The following is a 13,359-nucleotide window of genomic DNA, read 5'->3' as shown; positions in this document are numbered from 1 at the left end:
ACTAAAAAACACAAAATCCTTTTGTCGCATTTTCCAGAATGACATCTTGATAATCTCAAAGATTCATTAGTCCACAGATTACAGAAAATAATAGTCCTATAACACGGGAGCATGTCGGGAAAGATGGGTAGAAAACGGTAGTTTCCAGGCTAAATCGGGAAACTTGACAGGTGTTTTACATGTGACTGAACACTTACATAGCATTTTATGAAAAGTTTTTAAACCAGAAAAAAAATTGGTTGCAATTGGAACCAAGAGTTGTGCTCCCTACATGGAGAAATCTCGGTCATCAGTTTGTGGCCTTTACCTCAAGCACACTTTAGTTATGTTGCTCCAAAACACACCAACAAGACCTCCTCTGAATGGTGATCTTAGAAAACTTTTGATAACCGTTTCACAGAAAATAAAAGCATTTAGTAGTAAAAACACAGATTTAGTCTAAACTGGACATCAAACAAAAGGAACAAATTTCAGCTCTAGAACCTTCCTTGCCACGACTTATGTTCACAAATTCATAATGCCCTATAATATATCCTACAAGCAACATCAGCCCTCCTGACAAATGCTTGCATAATTGCCAGTGGATACCCTCTTGTTAAATATTTACTGAGTTGGACCCTGACATCGATTGATATGGATAGAGTTCACTCGCCTACTTGGGTGTTTGGAGGGAACCTACTGGAAAGAGACAGTGAGTCTATCTCCGGTTCAGCTCCGTCTTTAACTCCAAGCTACTCAGGTAACTGCAGTTTCCACATTGGAGCCACAACTTACCAAACCAGAACCCTTTTAGTTAGAAGAAGCATATTTCTTTCTGTTGGAGAGTTAACTTTACAAACCTTTGAAACTGCGACCAATTTGTTGTATTGGCTCGTAACATTCTGTATAGTGAAGAGTGAGCATCTGCTTCTGGAGTAGGAAGAGTTTAAAAAGCCCACTGTTGTGAGCCCATAGTCTCAAAGAATCTGGAGAACAAAAGTAGCTAATAGTGAAGTCATTTTAGGAAAACTCTTGGAAAATGTTAAAAAATTCTAAGATTTTTCTTAGAATTTCACCTCTATTAGATAAATGTTTTTCACAAAAAACTTTAGGCCTCAAGAGAGCTCCTATAGTGAGCCCTGTCCAATCCGCTTTAATTGAACTGTACTTTGCCTAGAAAGTCCGGTTTGTTTGGGGAAGTGTGAAAAAGCAATCAAACTCTGACGCGGACCAAAAAGCAAACTCTGGTGCATCTACCCAGGCCTCAGTTCGGTTGAAGTCAACTTTGGTGTGGTTCGACAGCAGAAAGTGGATAATGCTGCAGGGCATTCTGGTAAAGTACAACCAGAGTTAACATGTCAAGCACTAGCAGAAGAAATGGCTAGTGTTTTTCTGCCAAAGACAAAAGAACAATCAGATGCTACTCCATTTTTGTTCACATTCTGTAAAGAAGGAAATTGAACTGATTGTAATTCAGGTTTTTGTGTTGATTCCGTCAGGTTCATGCTGCAGCGCCACCACAGGCGAGGGGGTGAACAGGTTTTTTGAAGGGTTTGGTCCGTGGGACACAGTTCAGCGTGAAAGCTAATTGCACCAGTTGAAAATGTAACAAATGTTACACATTTGGTCTCCAATCGAACCAAGTCTACCGGTGTATCAGGACACACCTTATGAGAGTCTTGAGCATGAAAGTCTGTCAGAAAATGGGTATTTTCCTTAAAGCGGACAGAAATGTTCCAACAGCAGGCACTGTTCCTCTGTCCTGTTTGGTTTTCCTTCGTCATTTTATGTTGGCCATTTTGCCAGACTAAACAACCTTATACAAGTAGACAATCAGTGAATTGCAGACAGCTGAGTGTCCACATCAACATCAAATAAATGTTGTGCTCTGACAAATCAATGTAATGATGAGGCTGTAAAAAAAAGTGCAATCAAACGTGTGGAAAAAGGCAACACCTTCTTTAATGGTCCACTGGAACCTGATGTGAAGCCTTTTCAGCTGTTCACAGAAGGCTGAAACTGCTTCCTGGGTTTTGACGTTTTATTGTTACATCACAGCTGAGGAGAAAAGCTAGATCAGTTGACTTAACGTGAGCCAACAGCCATACAAATAGCCTGCTACAAAGTTGCCATGGGAATCAGGGAGGGATCAGAAAACACTGCTTTTAGAGGAAATCACCTGGGTGATGGATACAAACATTGAATTCCTAATCCCCCCCTCCCTCCATTTTTCCAAAGGAAACTTGACATAAATGGAAAGCCACCTAACCGCTCAAACGTAACAGACTTTCAACCGTTATCAAGTCCATCACATCACTTTCAAAAGCTCTCTGTAAAATATGCAAATAACTGAAAGGCTGCTTACAGTAACATTGGATTTGAGGTTACCATTGAGAGCAATTACCAGCAACTGAGTTTAGAAAAATCTATGAATTTTGGTATTTGATTTGTATCAAATGATAATTACAGCTTAATTTTCTAAACAAATGAGTCAACTGAAGTTTGTAGAACAAGGCTGCATGTGTGTTATATTGCATTTTAAAGATTGCAGTGACAATGGCGTGTTGAAAGGATGTTATGTCTTATCTCACCAGGGCTATAGTAAAGGTCTGCTGTACCTAGAAAGATTTCTGAACTTAATACTGAACATGCAGCTTTCTACATCTGATAAGATTATGTATTATTGTGGCTATTCATTATTTTCTTGGCCTAGCCATTGTACACCGCAGGCTACAGGAGCAAAACAAAAGAATCCATCAGGCAGTCAGGGAACCAGTCCAGACATGTCTTATGATCTCAGAGGAGAAAAGAACCAAAGAGTTACGTAGTGATTGAGAAAGAGGAGCTGGTGGTGAAGAGATGAGCCCTTAAAAGTCAGATGAAACCTCACGTTTGTAAAACAGATGCAGAGTCAACACAAAGCACCACAGTGTATCTGAGTTTTACTAAGCACTCAAGGGAAACAGAGAAAATACAAAAGGCACAGTACAGCTCTTTAGACACTATACAGGCTGTAATATGTTAACAAAACAAAGGTATGTTTATTTTATAATACAATAAATCCCTCATGACCACGACAGGAGATCGTTCAGGAATTTTGAAGTTGTTGTTAATGTCTGCCCTGCAGAATGCAACTGGTGTCTTGATTTACTGTCGATGCCGATGAGTTGTTTCTGGAGGCTGAAGCTAACATAATAATTTGGAGTTCCATGGAAAAATCTGTGACTTCTGAACGGCGAATACACGGGGGTCCAATGTAAACTGGACTTCTACTAAATGAGAACACCAATAGAGGAATCTACTGAAGATATAAGCTTTTTAACTTCTTACCAGATCTGACTTCAAAAGGCCTCAACAATCCCCTCCATGGCAAATACATTCAATGTTGGCAGAAAAAAAATTCCATCTAAATGACATGAAATTGTAATCTTCATGGAACAACGTACAAACACTCACAAATAAATAGTAGGATATAAACCTCAGATTGACAGTGGAAAACATTTTAAGGTGCCATTTCAGAGATTTAAAACCGACATCGATGAAACAATGAGAGCTTAAATCCTAAAGCTTCAGATTCACGGGATTGCCCACCGCACATCATCTGATGACGTTTTGTGGAAAACAGGGGAAATGCCTTTTTAAAAGCAACATTCAATCAGTGCTGCCTTATTAAGACTGACAACAAAAACAGAGCATTAACTTCTCAGAGCAAAACAATTTATTTTCAGCTTCATCTTTTTCAAGAGGAATGTTGCATCTCTGCTATCATTTGATCATACGCTATACTTAAACTGATCAACATAAAAACTAAAATATAGTGTCTGCTATTGTTAAAAAATAAAAACTTTTACATTTAATATGCTAGAAATAGCTAAAGGACCCAACTGGATTAGTCTATCAAGACTTAATTTTGGTGCGCATACCAGTGATGTGTTTCTAAATGATTTCAGTCCAAACACTGTAGGCTCCAGAGGCAGAGTTGGCAGCATCATGTTTAGAATCGAAATGTGCATCAGACTGATGCTACTGATGCACAGTAGCATCAGTCATTAAAAACAGAATATGAAGGTCTCCATAGAGGCTGCATTGAATATCAGTTAAGAACATAAACTGATGGTGGCTTATAGGAGTCACATACAGGGTTTGTGGTTGCATTGTATGATTAACATTTGTTCCTCCTTCATCTGCTCATGGTAGGAGGTTAAACTAGGCAAGTCATGCAAACAGTGTTATGCAACCCTATGTTCAAATCTTTTCCACTGGTACGCACGACTTGATCTAGCTCAGCTTGGATCTACTCGATGTTACTAATGAGTATTAAAGTCCGAAATTAGCACGACGTGATCTGTATGTGACACCACCACAACACGAGCAGAAAAACAATCTGCACCTTAAATCACAATCTATGGTGTTGCTTTCAATGTTGCCATTTTCCCTAAAGTTCCTTAAACTACGCTCAGTTGCATTGTGGGTCTTTACAAATGGCAGGTCTGATTATTGGAAGGGAATCACTCTTGTGACACAACCAGTGACTCCTCAGGGTTTCACCCAGTGTATTGTAGGCTAACACAGGTTTACAGTTGATGCATTGAACTTGGGTTGAAGGCAGGAGCGAGGACCAATTGTATCGCTCCCGCCCCCTGTGACTTGGCCTCCTGCCTAAAGTTTTGTGCAGATCACGTGCGCCACCTTTCAATCAGAGGCCAACAGTCTTCTGATGTGTTTTCAGTACAACTCTACACACTTAGCGTTCCCAGCAAAGTAACTATTGAAAAAAGGGTCGGTATCACGTAACCATTACTAGTGGAAAACCTAGTAGAGCCAAGTTGAGTCTTGCTGAGAAAGTGTTAATGGAAAAAGACCATTAGACTCCATTTTGATCCTGTAACACTCCCAAATCGTTCTATGATACATGCTCTGTGTCTGGTGACCTTCCATTGCTGTTTTGAACAGACATTCTGGTGACTAGATAGTGATGCCACCCATCACTTTTCTGCATGTGCACCAAATTATGTCCAAATAGGATCATCCCTTCAGAGCATTAAACGAGCTAAAAAGTCAACAATGGCAGCTGCACAGTTCCTATGTTTAGTCATAACAGTACAGTACAGTGGCAATGTAATGAGGCAGTGACATCACTGTTTCATAAATAAGTTAAAGGAATCACAATGGAAATGCACACACAAAAAACATCCTAGTCCAGTTTATTAGTACAAGCAAATCCCTCCAGATATGTTGTTTTCTGTTAGGAAAGGCACTATGATCCCAAGCTGGCTACTTCTTTATTTTAACTTCATCTTGAAGTCGAGAACATGTTTAACTTTCCTCAGCATGAAGGCAGTGATCAGTGCACATCCAACCAGTGTGAACACATACAATCCCACAAAGAGAGCAGCATCGCCACTCTCATGCAGACGTAAATAAAGTTGCCTGCGGTGCACATAGTCCAAGTAGGAGGCGTGGATCTGACAGAAGGTGCAGCAAGAGAGCAAAACATGGAACACCTGGTGACTTTGGCCCACAAAATCACACCGTCCAGGCAGGTAGTGCTCCAGCAGGGGGAAGGTGAAGAAGAAAGAGCAGCTGAGAAAGAACGCCACCTGACCGAAATGGTAGGCAACCGCCAGATCATCGTTGGACCACAGCAAGAGTCTCTTAGCCACAGGGCTGTTATCCCACATGTAGGCCAGCGCTGAGGGGACTACCTGGCACACCTTACGCACCCAACAAGGTTGGGTGTGGTTGCAGTATTTCCCATAGCAACATCCTAGACAAGACAGACAGCTAAGGATGGTGGCAGTAGGCATGAAGAGTCCTTGCATGCTTCTGTGCATGGTCTCATCTACTGCATAGTAAAAGTGAACCACAGCACTGCCGTACTGGTACTGCGCTACCCCAACATAGTCAAGAAAGTAGAACAAGTAGTGACACATCTCAGATTTTCCACCCAGCAGGTGAGCTAATACACTGAATCCTGAGTAAGTCAGGGAAGACAGCACAAGGATGAGCAAGGGCCAAGAATGACGGTCGTTGACAAAGTCCACCGCGTCTGTAAGTTGGCGAAGCTTAACTAGAAGCAATAAAAAGGCAAGCAGGTGAGTCCAGACATTTAGGGTCTCGTTATGGCGCTGGAACAGGGACAGGAAGTAGTAGCGCCAGCTCTGATCGAGTGGTCTATAACCCGTGGAGACGTAGCGTTCCCTGAAGTAAGCAGGAACTTCGGAGTCTGTGACGGTGCCGGGCATGGAGGGCGCTGCCTCGGTCAGCAGTCGGGGTACCTGCCGGATCTGCTGCCGGCTGATGAACACTCGCCCAATGCTTTCCATTACCATGGTCGCCATGGCTGCTTGTCCTGATGACAACGGGTGGACGCTGCAGAAATGGGAGTCAATGTCATTTATATAAACACACTGATGTCTGCAACCTGAGGCTCCAGAGTCACAAGTGGCTCTGAATAACTGGTTTAAAATGATAATCAGCTGATGTTTTTAATAAATCTTTAATAACAAATACTAGAATAAGCATATTTTTTCCACTTAATTTTATTCCATGACAGGATCACACAAAAAATACTAGAGGCATTGTTTTTTTTATCTAATTTTTTTTTTATTCAGTTAGAAACTCTGTCACTTTTTTCATTTTCATTTTCAATACATTTCAACATCCCACAGAAGGAAATGTACCCATCTTCTGTTCTGCTAAATTTTTATGTTTTCTTTATCTTAAAATCTAAATATAGACATAAAATGGGGCACTTTAAAAAGAACAAATTCCCTGAAGTAGACATTTATCAAGCAAAAATTACATTGTCTTTTAAAAAATAAGTTTTATTTAGCTGCACTGAAGTAAAATATGGCTCCTGGATTTGAAAAGGTGGCTGAGCCCTGCCCTAGAGTTTATTTCCTGCCACATATATTACATAAAGCTAATTACAATTTATGATATTTATGACTTTGTATTTGAAAGCTGTTCTACCCGCTCAACTTTATTCAAATTATAATCACAATCTTTTTATTGTAATTTATTGGAATTCTTTGTGAACGACTCACATATTTGTGCAGTGGAATAGAAATGAGACATGGTTTTCAAATTTATTAACAAAGAAAAAAGTGAAACTTGTGGCAAAAATGTATATTCATTCCCGAGTCAACCCTTTACCAAAGATTCTTTGTTGGATTTAGGTCTGGACTTTGGACACTGTTAGTGTAGATTTATCACATTAAATCCCATTCAACATTCAAATTTGTGGTTGTAACATCATAAGAAAGATGGTGTGAAAACTTTGACACAGCGCTGCAAGCTTGTATGCATAAAGATAACACTAATGAATGCTGTCTAATGAGTATGCCAACCATCCTGCGTATCTTCTGAAGTCATTCCCCATTTTAATTGGCTGTCAGACACTCCGGAAACTGCCTGATAACCCTGTTATCTCTAATGCCACCACTTAACCCCTCCTAGAGACCCCAGCTGATGGAAGTCGATCGCTTACATACCCATCACTGCGGTGTCCATGGTTACCACTTTAGGATCAGATTTTCCTTCGGGGTGCTTAGTTATTACTTTTGCTCATAAGAGAATTTTGTGATAGAATTGTCTGTCGTAACAGCGGCTTAGGGGTTGCTATTGTTGCACGCAAACATTTAGGTGTCACGGAATCCATATTTCTCAAAATTGGATAGAAAATTATTACGTTTTTCAGCCTTGACAACCTAGCTACCAACCGATTCCAACTTTAAGAGAATCGCATCCTTTAAGTAGATGTTGAAAAAATAAATAATTTCAGTTAAAGAAACAAGAAAATTGCAAACAAGCCCCTCTGTATGGCCGCTACTTCGCTTTTTACCGACTAGTTTTCTTACTTTTCAGTCAGGAGCATGCTCGTGCGTGATAAAACAGACCAAGTGCCGTTAACCCGTGCGAGGTGTGCCACCACATTTATGGCACTTTAATGACAGTCGAAAAAAGAAAAACCTGTGAAGTTCAGCCATAACCCACTCGGTAAATTATAACAGCTACTAAAACGGTAGGTCCTGTTTAACAGAGCTAATTTAATAACGACATTTTTACCTTGTTGTGCTTATTTCCGCTGCAGACTCCTTTTTATCGCCTTCGCCCAGCGGTAGACAGAAGACATTGAACAGATTAAGTCGTTTTGTGAGAATTGTGCGCCAAGCTGCTTTCAACCTACTCCCGGAAGTTTCCTTACCTTTTTGCAACGATAAAAGCACAAATTTCTCCCTTGTTTTTCTGTCGTTCGTTCTCGGTCCGTTTCTTAAACAAGCTCGTCTTTTGGCGTTATGCCATATTAACGTTTTTAAACAGCGGAAGAGCAAATTTAATTTAGTTGAGGAAATTGTAACACCTTATTACATTTTTTTTTCCGAGAAAAGTGTTTGATTTTGAAAAACAGACCGGAAAAGGTAATCTACTTGAGTAGCGGGAGAAGCAGGAAGAAGGATACGAAATGAAATAACTAAAAAACTCCAACTCGAAATAAAACACACTCCTTCATTCATAAAAAATATACCAAAACATTCTACCTCTGAATTGACTATTTAGTGCTGTTTCTGAAGCCTAAAAATAATTCGAATAGCATTTAAAGTTTATCTAACCAACTAATCCAAGTTTTTAAAACTTCAGTAATATTAAAAATAACATTCAAACTCAAAGTCCCAGCTGATGTCTGTGGTTCAGGGCATTTCTGCAAAGCAAGTGAAAACATCCAGTCTGTGTGGGTGTGGAGTGCTGCTAACATTCTTTGTGAGTGACTGTGTGCTGTTATGTTGTCTACAGTTTACACATGTAATAGAGTACATCATACAGGCAACAAGACACAAACCTCAAAGACCAAATTGCATAAACAGAAAATGATATTGGTTTTGCTTATGTTTCTGACATCAGGAAATGGCTCAGAATTTTTTGAATTCCATGTTCCACCCCAGTACAGGTTTGGTTTCCTCTCCGACATCTTTCCAGTAGTTTGGAATCTCTCCAAACTACAGGAAAGACTTGGTGTGTAAATATTTATGCCTGATGCGATTGTGAAATGAGGCTCTACTGATTGAACACAAGTGGAGGCATCCACTTGATAATTTACACAATCATGTTTTGGCTGCATATATTAAGAGAGGACAGAGTAGGCTCTGATGAGGTGCAACAACTATTTATTTATTTAATATACTTTGCTTTTGTCCGTTTAGAACTTTTATGAGTTGGTACCATTTACCTGCTGGCTAGGAAACTGGTGCATTTTGTTGTCGTGGTTGGCATTCCACCTGAAGAGATGGAATGCCAGGGCAGCTTGGACATGCCCTGGATGCTTCATCCCCAGATAGAGAGATACAGACACCCGCTCTGAGCATGTGACCGAGGTAAACATAAAGTTCTTCCAATGACATGAAAAATTTGGCTGAAAAAGTAACAAATGAATCAGAACATAGTAGGTATTTAAGTGGTTAACATTTAAGTGGTTAACAGGTAATGAATCTCTGTAAAAGATTCTTACTTAAATCTTTCCATTTCATGCTCATTGACATTGATAATACACTCCACTTTGTTTTTATGACATGTAATCATCATACATTTCTGTATGCAAGACTTTTTAATACCTTTTTATGACCATTAATGAAATTTAAGACCTGTATCGTGACAGAAATTTACAGAAGAAAATTGCATATGTTGCTATGTTCTCTACAGCCTTACCCCACAGAATGACATCAGATTGACATAATGCTTTTCAACCCTCAAAAAGTTCTCAAAGACGCTTTAAAATAAGCTTTACCCAGCCTTCCATGGGTTGGTTAAATAACCATTGGTTTTGCCATTGGTGAGCTAATGGCAAAACCAAACATCATCCAGCCAACTGAACATCAGTGTAACAGCATAAACTGTGAGCTCACTGTAAAAACATTATTTGTCTCTGTTTAAACCCAGAGCTTTCAGGTTTCAGTTCATCACTCCTCCCCTGTTTATCTCACTTAAACATTTTGACACTTCCTGTTACCAACTGCACTTGCATAGTAAGATTGCACAGGGTATTGGGCTGCTCAAAAAGCAGCCCAATACATTTACTAAAAATGGATGTATACGAGAGAGAAATGGATAGAAGGAGCAGAAGTATTGAAGGCACAGTAGTTGGACTGCAGTATTTTCAATCTCGTCCAGGCCTGGTTCATTAGCTCATCTCTTTTACTGATTCTATTGAACCTTATTCCAACAGCAACAGCTTATTTTCACTGGTTCATTTTCAGCTATTTTTCATTTAGAATCGTCTTTTTGTCAGTTTCAAGACATTTCAGTGATTGCTGTGTGTTTTGTGGTCATTAGCAGAAGGGTACCAACAATTATGTCCACACGTGTATGTCCAAATATATTGCCACTTTGGCTAACATTATAAAGTGGAAGTTACTTGTGGGTGACACAAATTGACTCTTACATACAGTGCAAAAACTATTTCTTATTTTTAAACATCTAAGTGCGTAAGAGAGAAGAAAACATTAAATATTTCAATCTAGTTTTTGTAGAACATGGATCTGTAGCTCATGTTTGATCCAAAATCTAAGAAGGATCTCACACGTTTGCCTTTTTAGAAGAAAAGCTCACAATTTTTGGCATTTTGAGTCGGTTATTATAAGCCACAAAAACAGGATATGGGCGATGCTGCACCTTATCAGCCGCCAAATTTGTACCGTTCTGAACGGCGTTTCCTGAACAAAAACACATACATACAGACTGAGGACATGTAGAACAGAAAAGTGGACATGTCAGAACAGATAAACCGCATGAAGGTCTGGGTTCTAAACTTGCTTAACCTGTTTTAAGGTCAATGGAATGTTCCTAGTGTCATCTTCAGAGTGTCCACATAGGGGCAGTGCTTCCTCTTGCAAAAGGCTCAGCTTTAGTTGGACTCCATTTAACATAGTAATTGTGATAGCAGCCCTGGGATGTAGCTATTTTTAATGATATTTTTCCGCTCATGCTAAAGAATAGCACAGGGAAAAGATTCTTCTGGGATTGTCTTTGTTGCAAAATGTGTTTATTGCCAGAAGATGATTTAAGTAAATCATGGTGACGGTTTTAACAAATATGTCAAACACATTTTTTTCTTTTTAAATAAAAGTGGCATACTGCAGCTTTAAAGCTGGCACTGTCTTATTTAAATTTACACAACTTGTTCCTAATCTTTGCTTCCCAGCAGACACTCAGCAGATAAAAGACAAACAATAATAATAGATACATTAAATTAAATTAAAATAAAAAACAAAGTGTTTTGCAAAGTGAAAATCGTGGTTGAGATGTTATTGATGTAAATTCATGGGCCAATCAGCGAATACAGTCTGCTGCCAATCAAGTCGCTAGCACACAATACCCAGCCTGGTCTCATTTACACCACACCTGAGATGGCTCCAAAAAACAGGGAAGAACTGTGAAATATTTTTAAATGGAGAAGAATCTGGTCAGACTGACTGGGGAAGAACTGATTAAAGCCACTAACATTGAGAAGAGACTCTTGTCTACCCCTAAGTATATCACATAACTCCGTCTTTTAAATCAAGACTTAACATAAACTTCATATTTTTTTCCAGATGATCATATTATTAACTGTGTATAAATATTGGTCAAAATAAGTATTTGATACAGTTCTAATTTTTTCAAGTTACTAATTAATCACTTAACAACTATACAATGTGATTCTTAAGATTTGTTCTTGATCTCACAGGTGAGGTGAACCTGTGATAAAAGTACCTCTGCATACTACATACATGGTGAAACATGAAAAACTGAATGTAAATTAAATTATTTTATGACTGAATCTTTAAAAACTTTAATGTTTTAAAATCTTCAAGCAAATTCAATTCATTGACCATTTCTGTAAATAAAAAACAAAATCACGTTGAACTAATATTCACAAAAAGATCTCTGCATTTAAACAGATCAAGATTTTGTTGAAAGAATTTTGAAAACGTAATGTTCTGCATTGTTTCTCTATGAAGCACAATAAGAAGCTTTGCTGTTTGAGTTAAAACATGTCATCATTACAAAAGTGAGGACAAGGTTGGATCAGGAAGCAAATGTGTAAAGTCGTTGGACATTGCTTTATTTCATAGAATTATTGCATAAATTCTGTAAATAAATCAGCATTTTTATTCTACAAACGTTCCTGTAGAAACGTTTGGCAGAGAAAGTTCTGCTCAGCTTTAAAACGACAGTTCTGTTGGCTCCCCCTAACAACACAAATGGTAACTTTTTGACAATTATGTTCGAGATAAGCTTGCGAAAGTTCAGAATTCGACCCCCTGTTCCACTCGCGAGGCTCAGTAACAGCGGAGCCAAACCGGGGGCCCCGCAGACACTTGGCATTTTGCTTTTCAAACCCTTTTGACTGAAAAGAAGAAGATGTATCTAAGTTAGACTCCACAAAGCAGCCCATCCTCTGGCCTAATTGGGTTGGATGGCTCAGCAAGATATCGAGGTGGCATTTTGCCGGAGAATTCCCCCAGGTTCCGCGCCTGATGAGCTCGCCCCGACTTCGTTTATCAATGTCTCCCAACTTTTGCTGAGTGGTTTGTTTTTGCTCTTTGCACACTTTATCACCTGTCACATCTAATGGGGCCCACTGTGGAGTACATGGGGCCACAGCAGATCCCTTGGGTTCATCTCTGCTTCCAGTTTCCATTTGCCACAGATAGCTCGATAGTTGGAGATCCTCCACTTCGCAGCAGACTGCTCACTGTGCTGGCGTGAAAACACACTTCATCTGCTGGATGGGGATCCGATTGGAGCTCTCCATATTGAACTTCTGATGGTAAAAATAGATCTGTGCAAACTGAGGCTAAAAAGATGGCCGGCAAACGGAGATTAGTGAAAACAAATACTAGATGAACTGTTAAAATTCACTGTTGACTTCAGTTCTGACTTTAATCTAAAACCTATTAATTGTTTTAATCAAGATAGTTTAGAAAGTCATCAGTAAATGATTAAAAAATCTTAAAATGTTAGTTCCTAGGGGTGGGGGTGGGGGGGGCATGTTACAGACAACCTTGGTGAAGATGGCACAGCAGTGCTGGCACTTTCTGCAACGGATGAGAAGGGCTTTCCTCCACCCTCCCATCCTCCACCTTATACACTGTTAAAAAAAGTCACTGTAGAATTTACAGTAAATTACTGTCAGCAGGGTTGCCAGCCAGTGACTGTAATTTTTTTTTACAGAAACCTTACTGTAAATTTCTTAGTTTTACTGTAATTTTATTGCCATACATTTTTACTGTGATTTTTATTACAATCTTTGTCATTTTATTAGTTGTACTGTAATTTCATGACTCTGGCACAGTAATTATGTTACACGGTTACCGCAATTTCATTGTATTTTTAAAATGA

The 13,359-nt window shown here is 39.2% G+C and overlaps 1 protein-coding gene and 1 long non-coding RNA gene across 2 annotated transcripts in view; both read right to left on the bottom strand.

Annotated features, from left to right (window-relative positions):
* Positions 1 to 2,904: 2,904 nt before the first annotated feature.
* Positions 2,905 to 8,172, bottom strand: paqr7a (progestin and adipoQ receptor family member VII, a). Its single transcript, XM_015014711.1, has 2 exons — positions 8,050 to 8,172; positions 2,905 to 6,351 (listed from the first exon to the last, which is right to left on the bottom strand). Exon 2 carries the CDS (start codon positions 6,318 to 6,320, stop codon positions 5,262 to 5,264), a length of 1,059 nt encoding a protein of 352 aa, XP_014870197.1. The 5' UTR covers positions 6,321 to 6,351; positions 8,050 to 8,172; the 3' UTR covers positions 2,905 to 5,261.
* Positions 8,173 to 12,051: 3,879 nt separating this feature from the next.
* The window catches only part of LOC106934670 (uncharacterized), an 11,134-nt gene continuing 9,826 nt past the window's right edge, over positions 12,052 to 13,359 (bottom strand). Inside the window, exon 2 of the long non-coding RNA XR_001421743.1 lies at positions 12,052 to 12,814. This is a non-coding gene — a long non-coding RNA (uncharacterized LOC106934670). The remainder of the gene's footprint in view (positions 12,815 to 13,359) is intronic.

This window comes from Poecilia latipinna, unplaced genomic scaffold, assembly GCF_001443285.1.
Source record: "Poecilia latipinna isolate Pla-1442-1.1 unplaced genomic scaffold, P_latipinna-1.0 Scaffold1840, whole genome shotgun sequence".
Lineage (NCBI taxonomy): Eukaryota > Metazoa > Chordata > Actinopteri > Cyprinodontiformes > Poeciliidae > Poecilia > Poecilia latipinna.
The sequence above is the reverse complement of the archived record's forward strand: the minus strand, read 5'-3'. Positions and strand labels throughout refer to the sequence as shown.

Excerpts from the sequence above, each read along its gene's own strand:
- paqr7a (XM_015014711.1), bottom strand. The coding sequence starts at position 6,320 with ATGGCGACCATGGTAATGGAAAGCATTGGGCGAGTGTTCATCAGCCGG.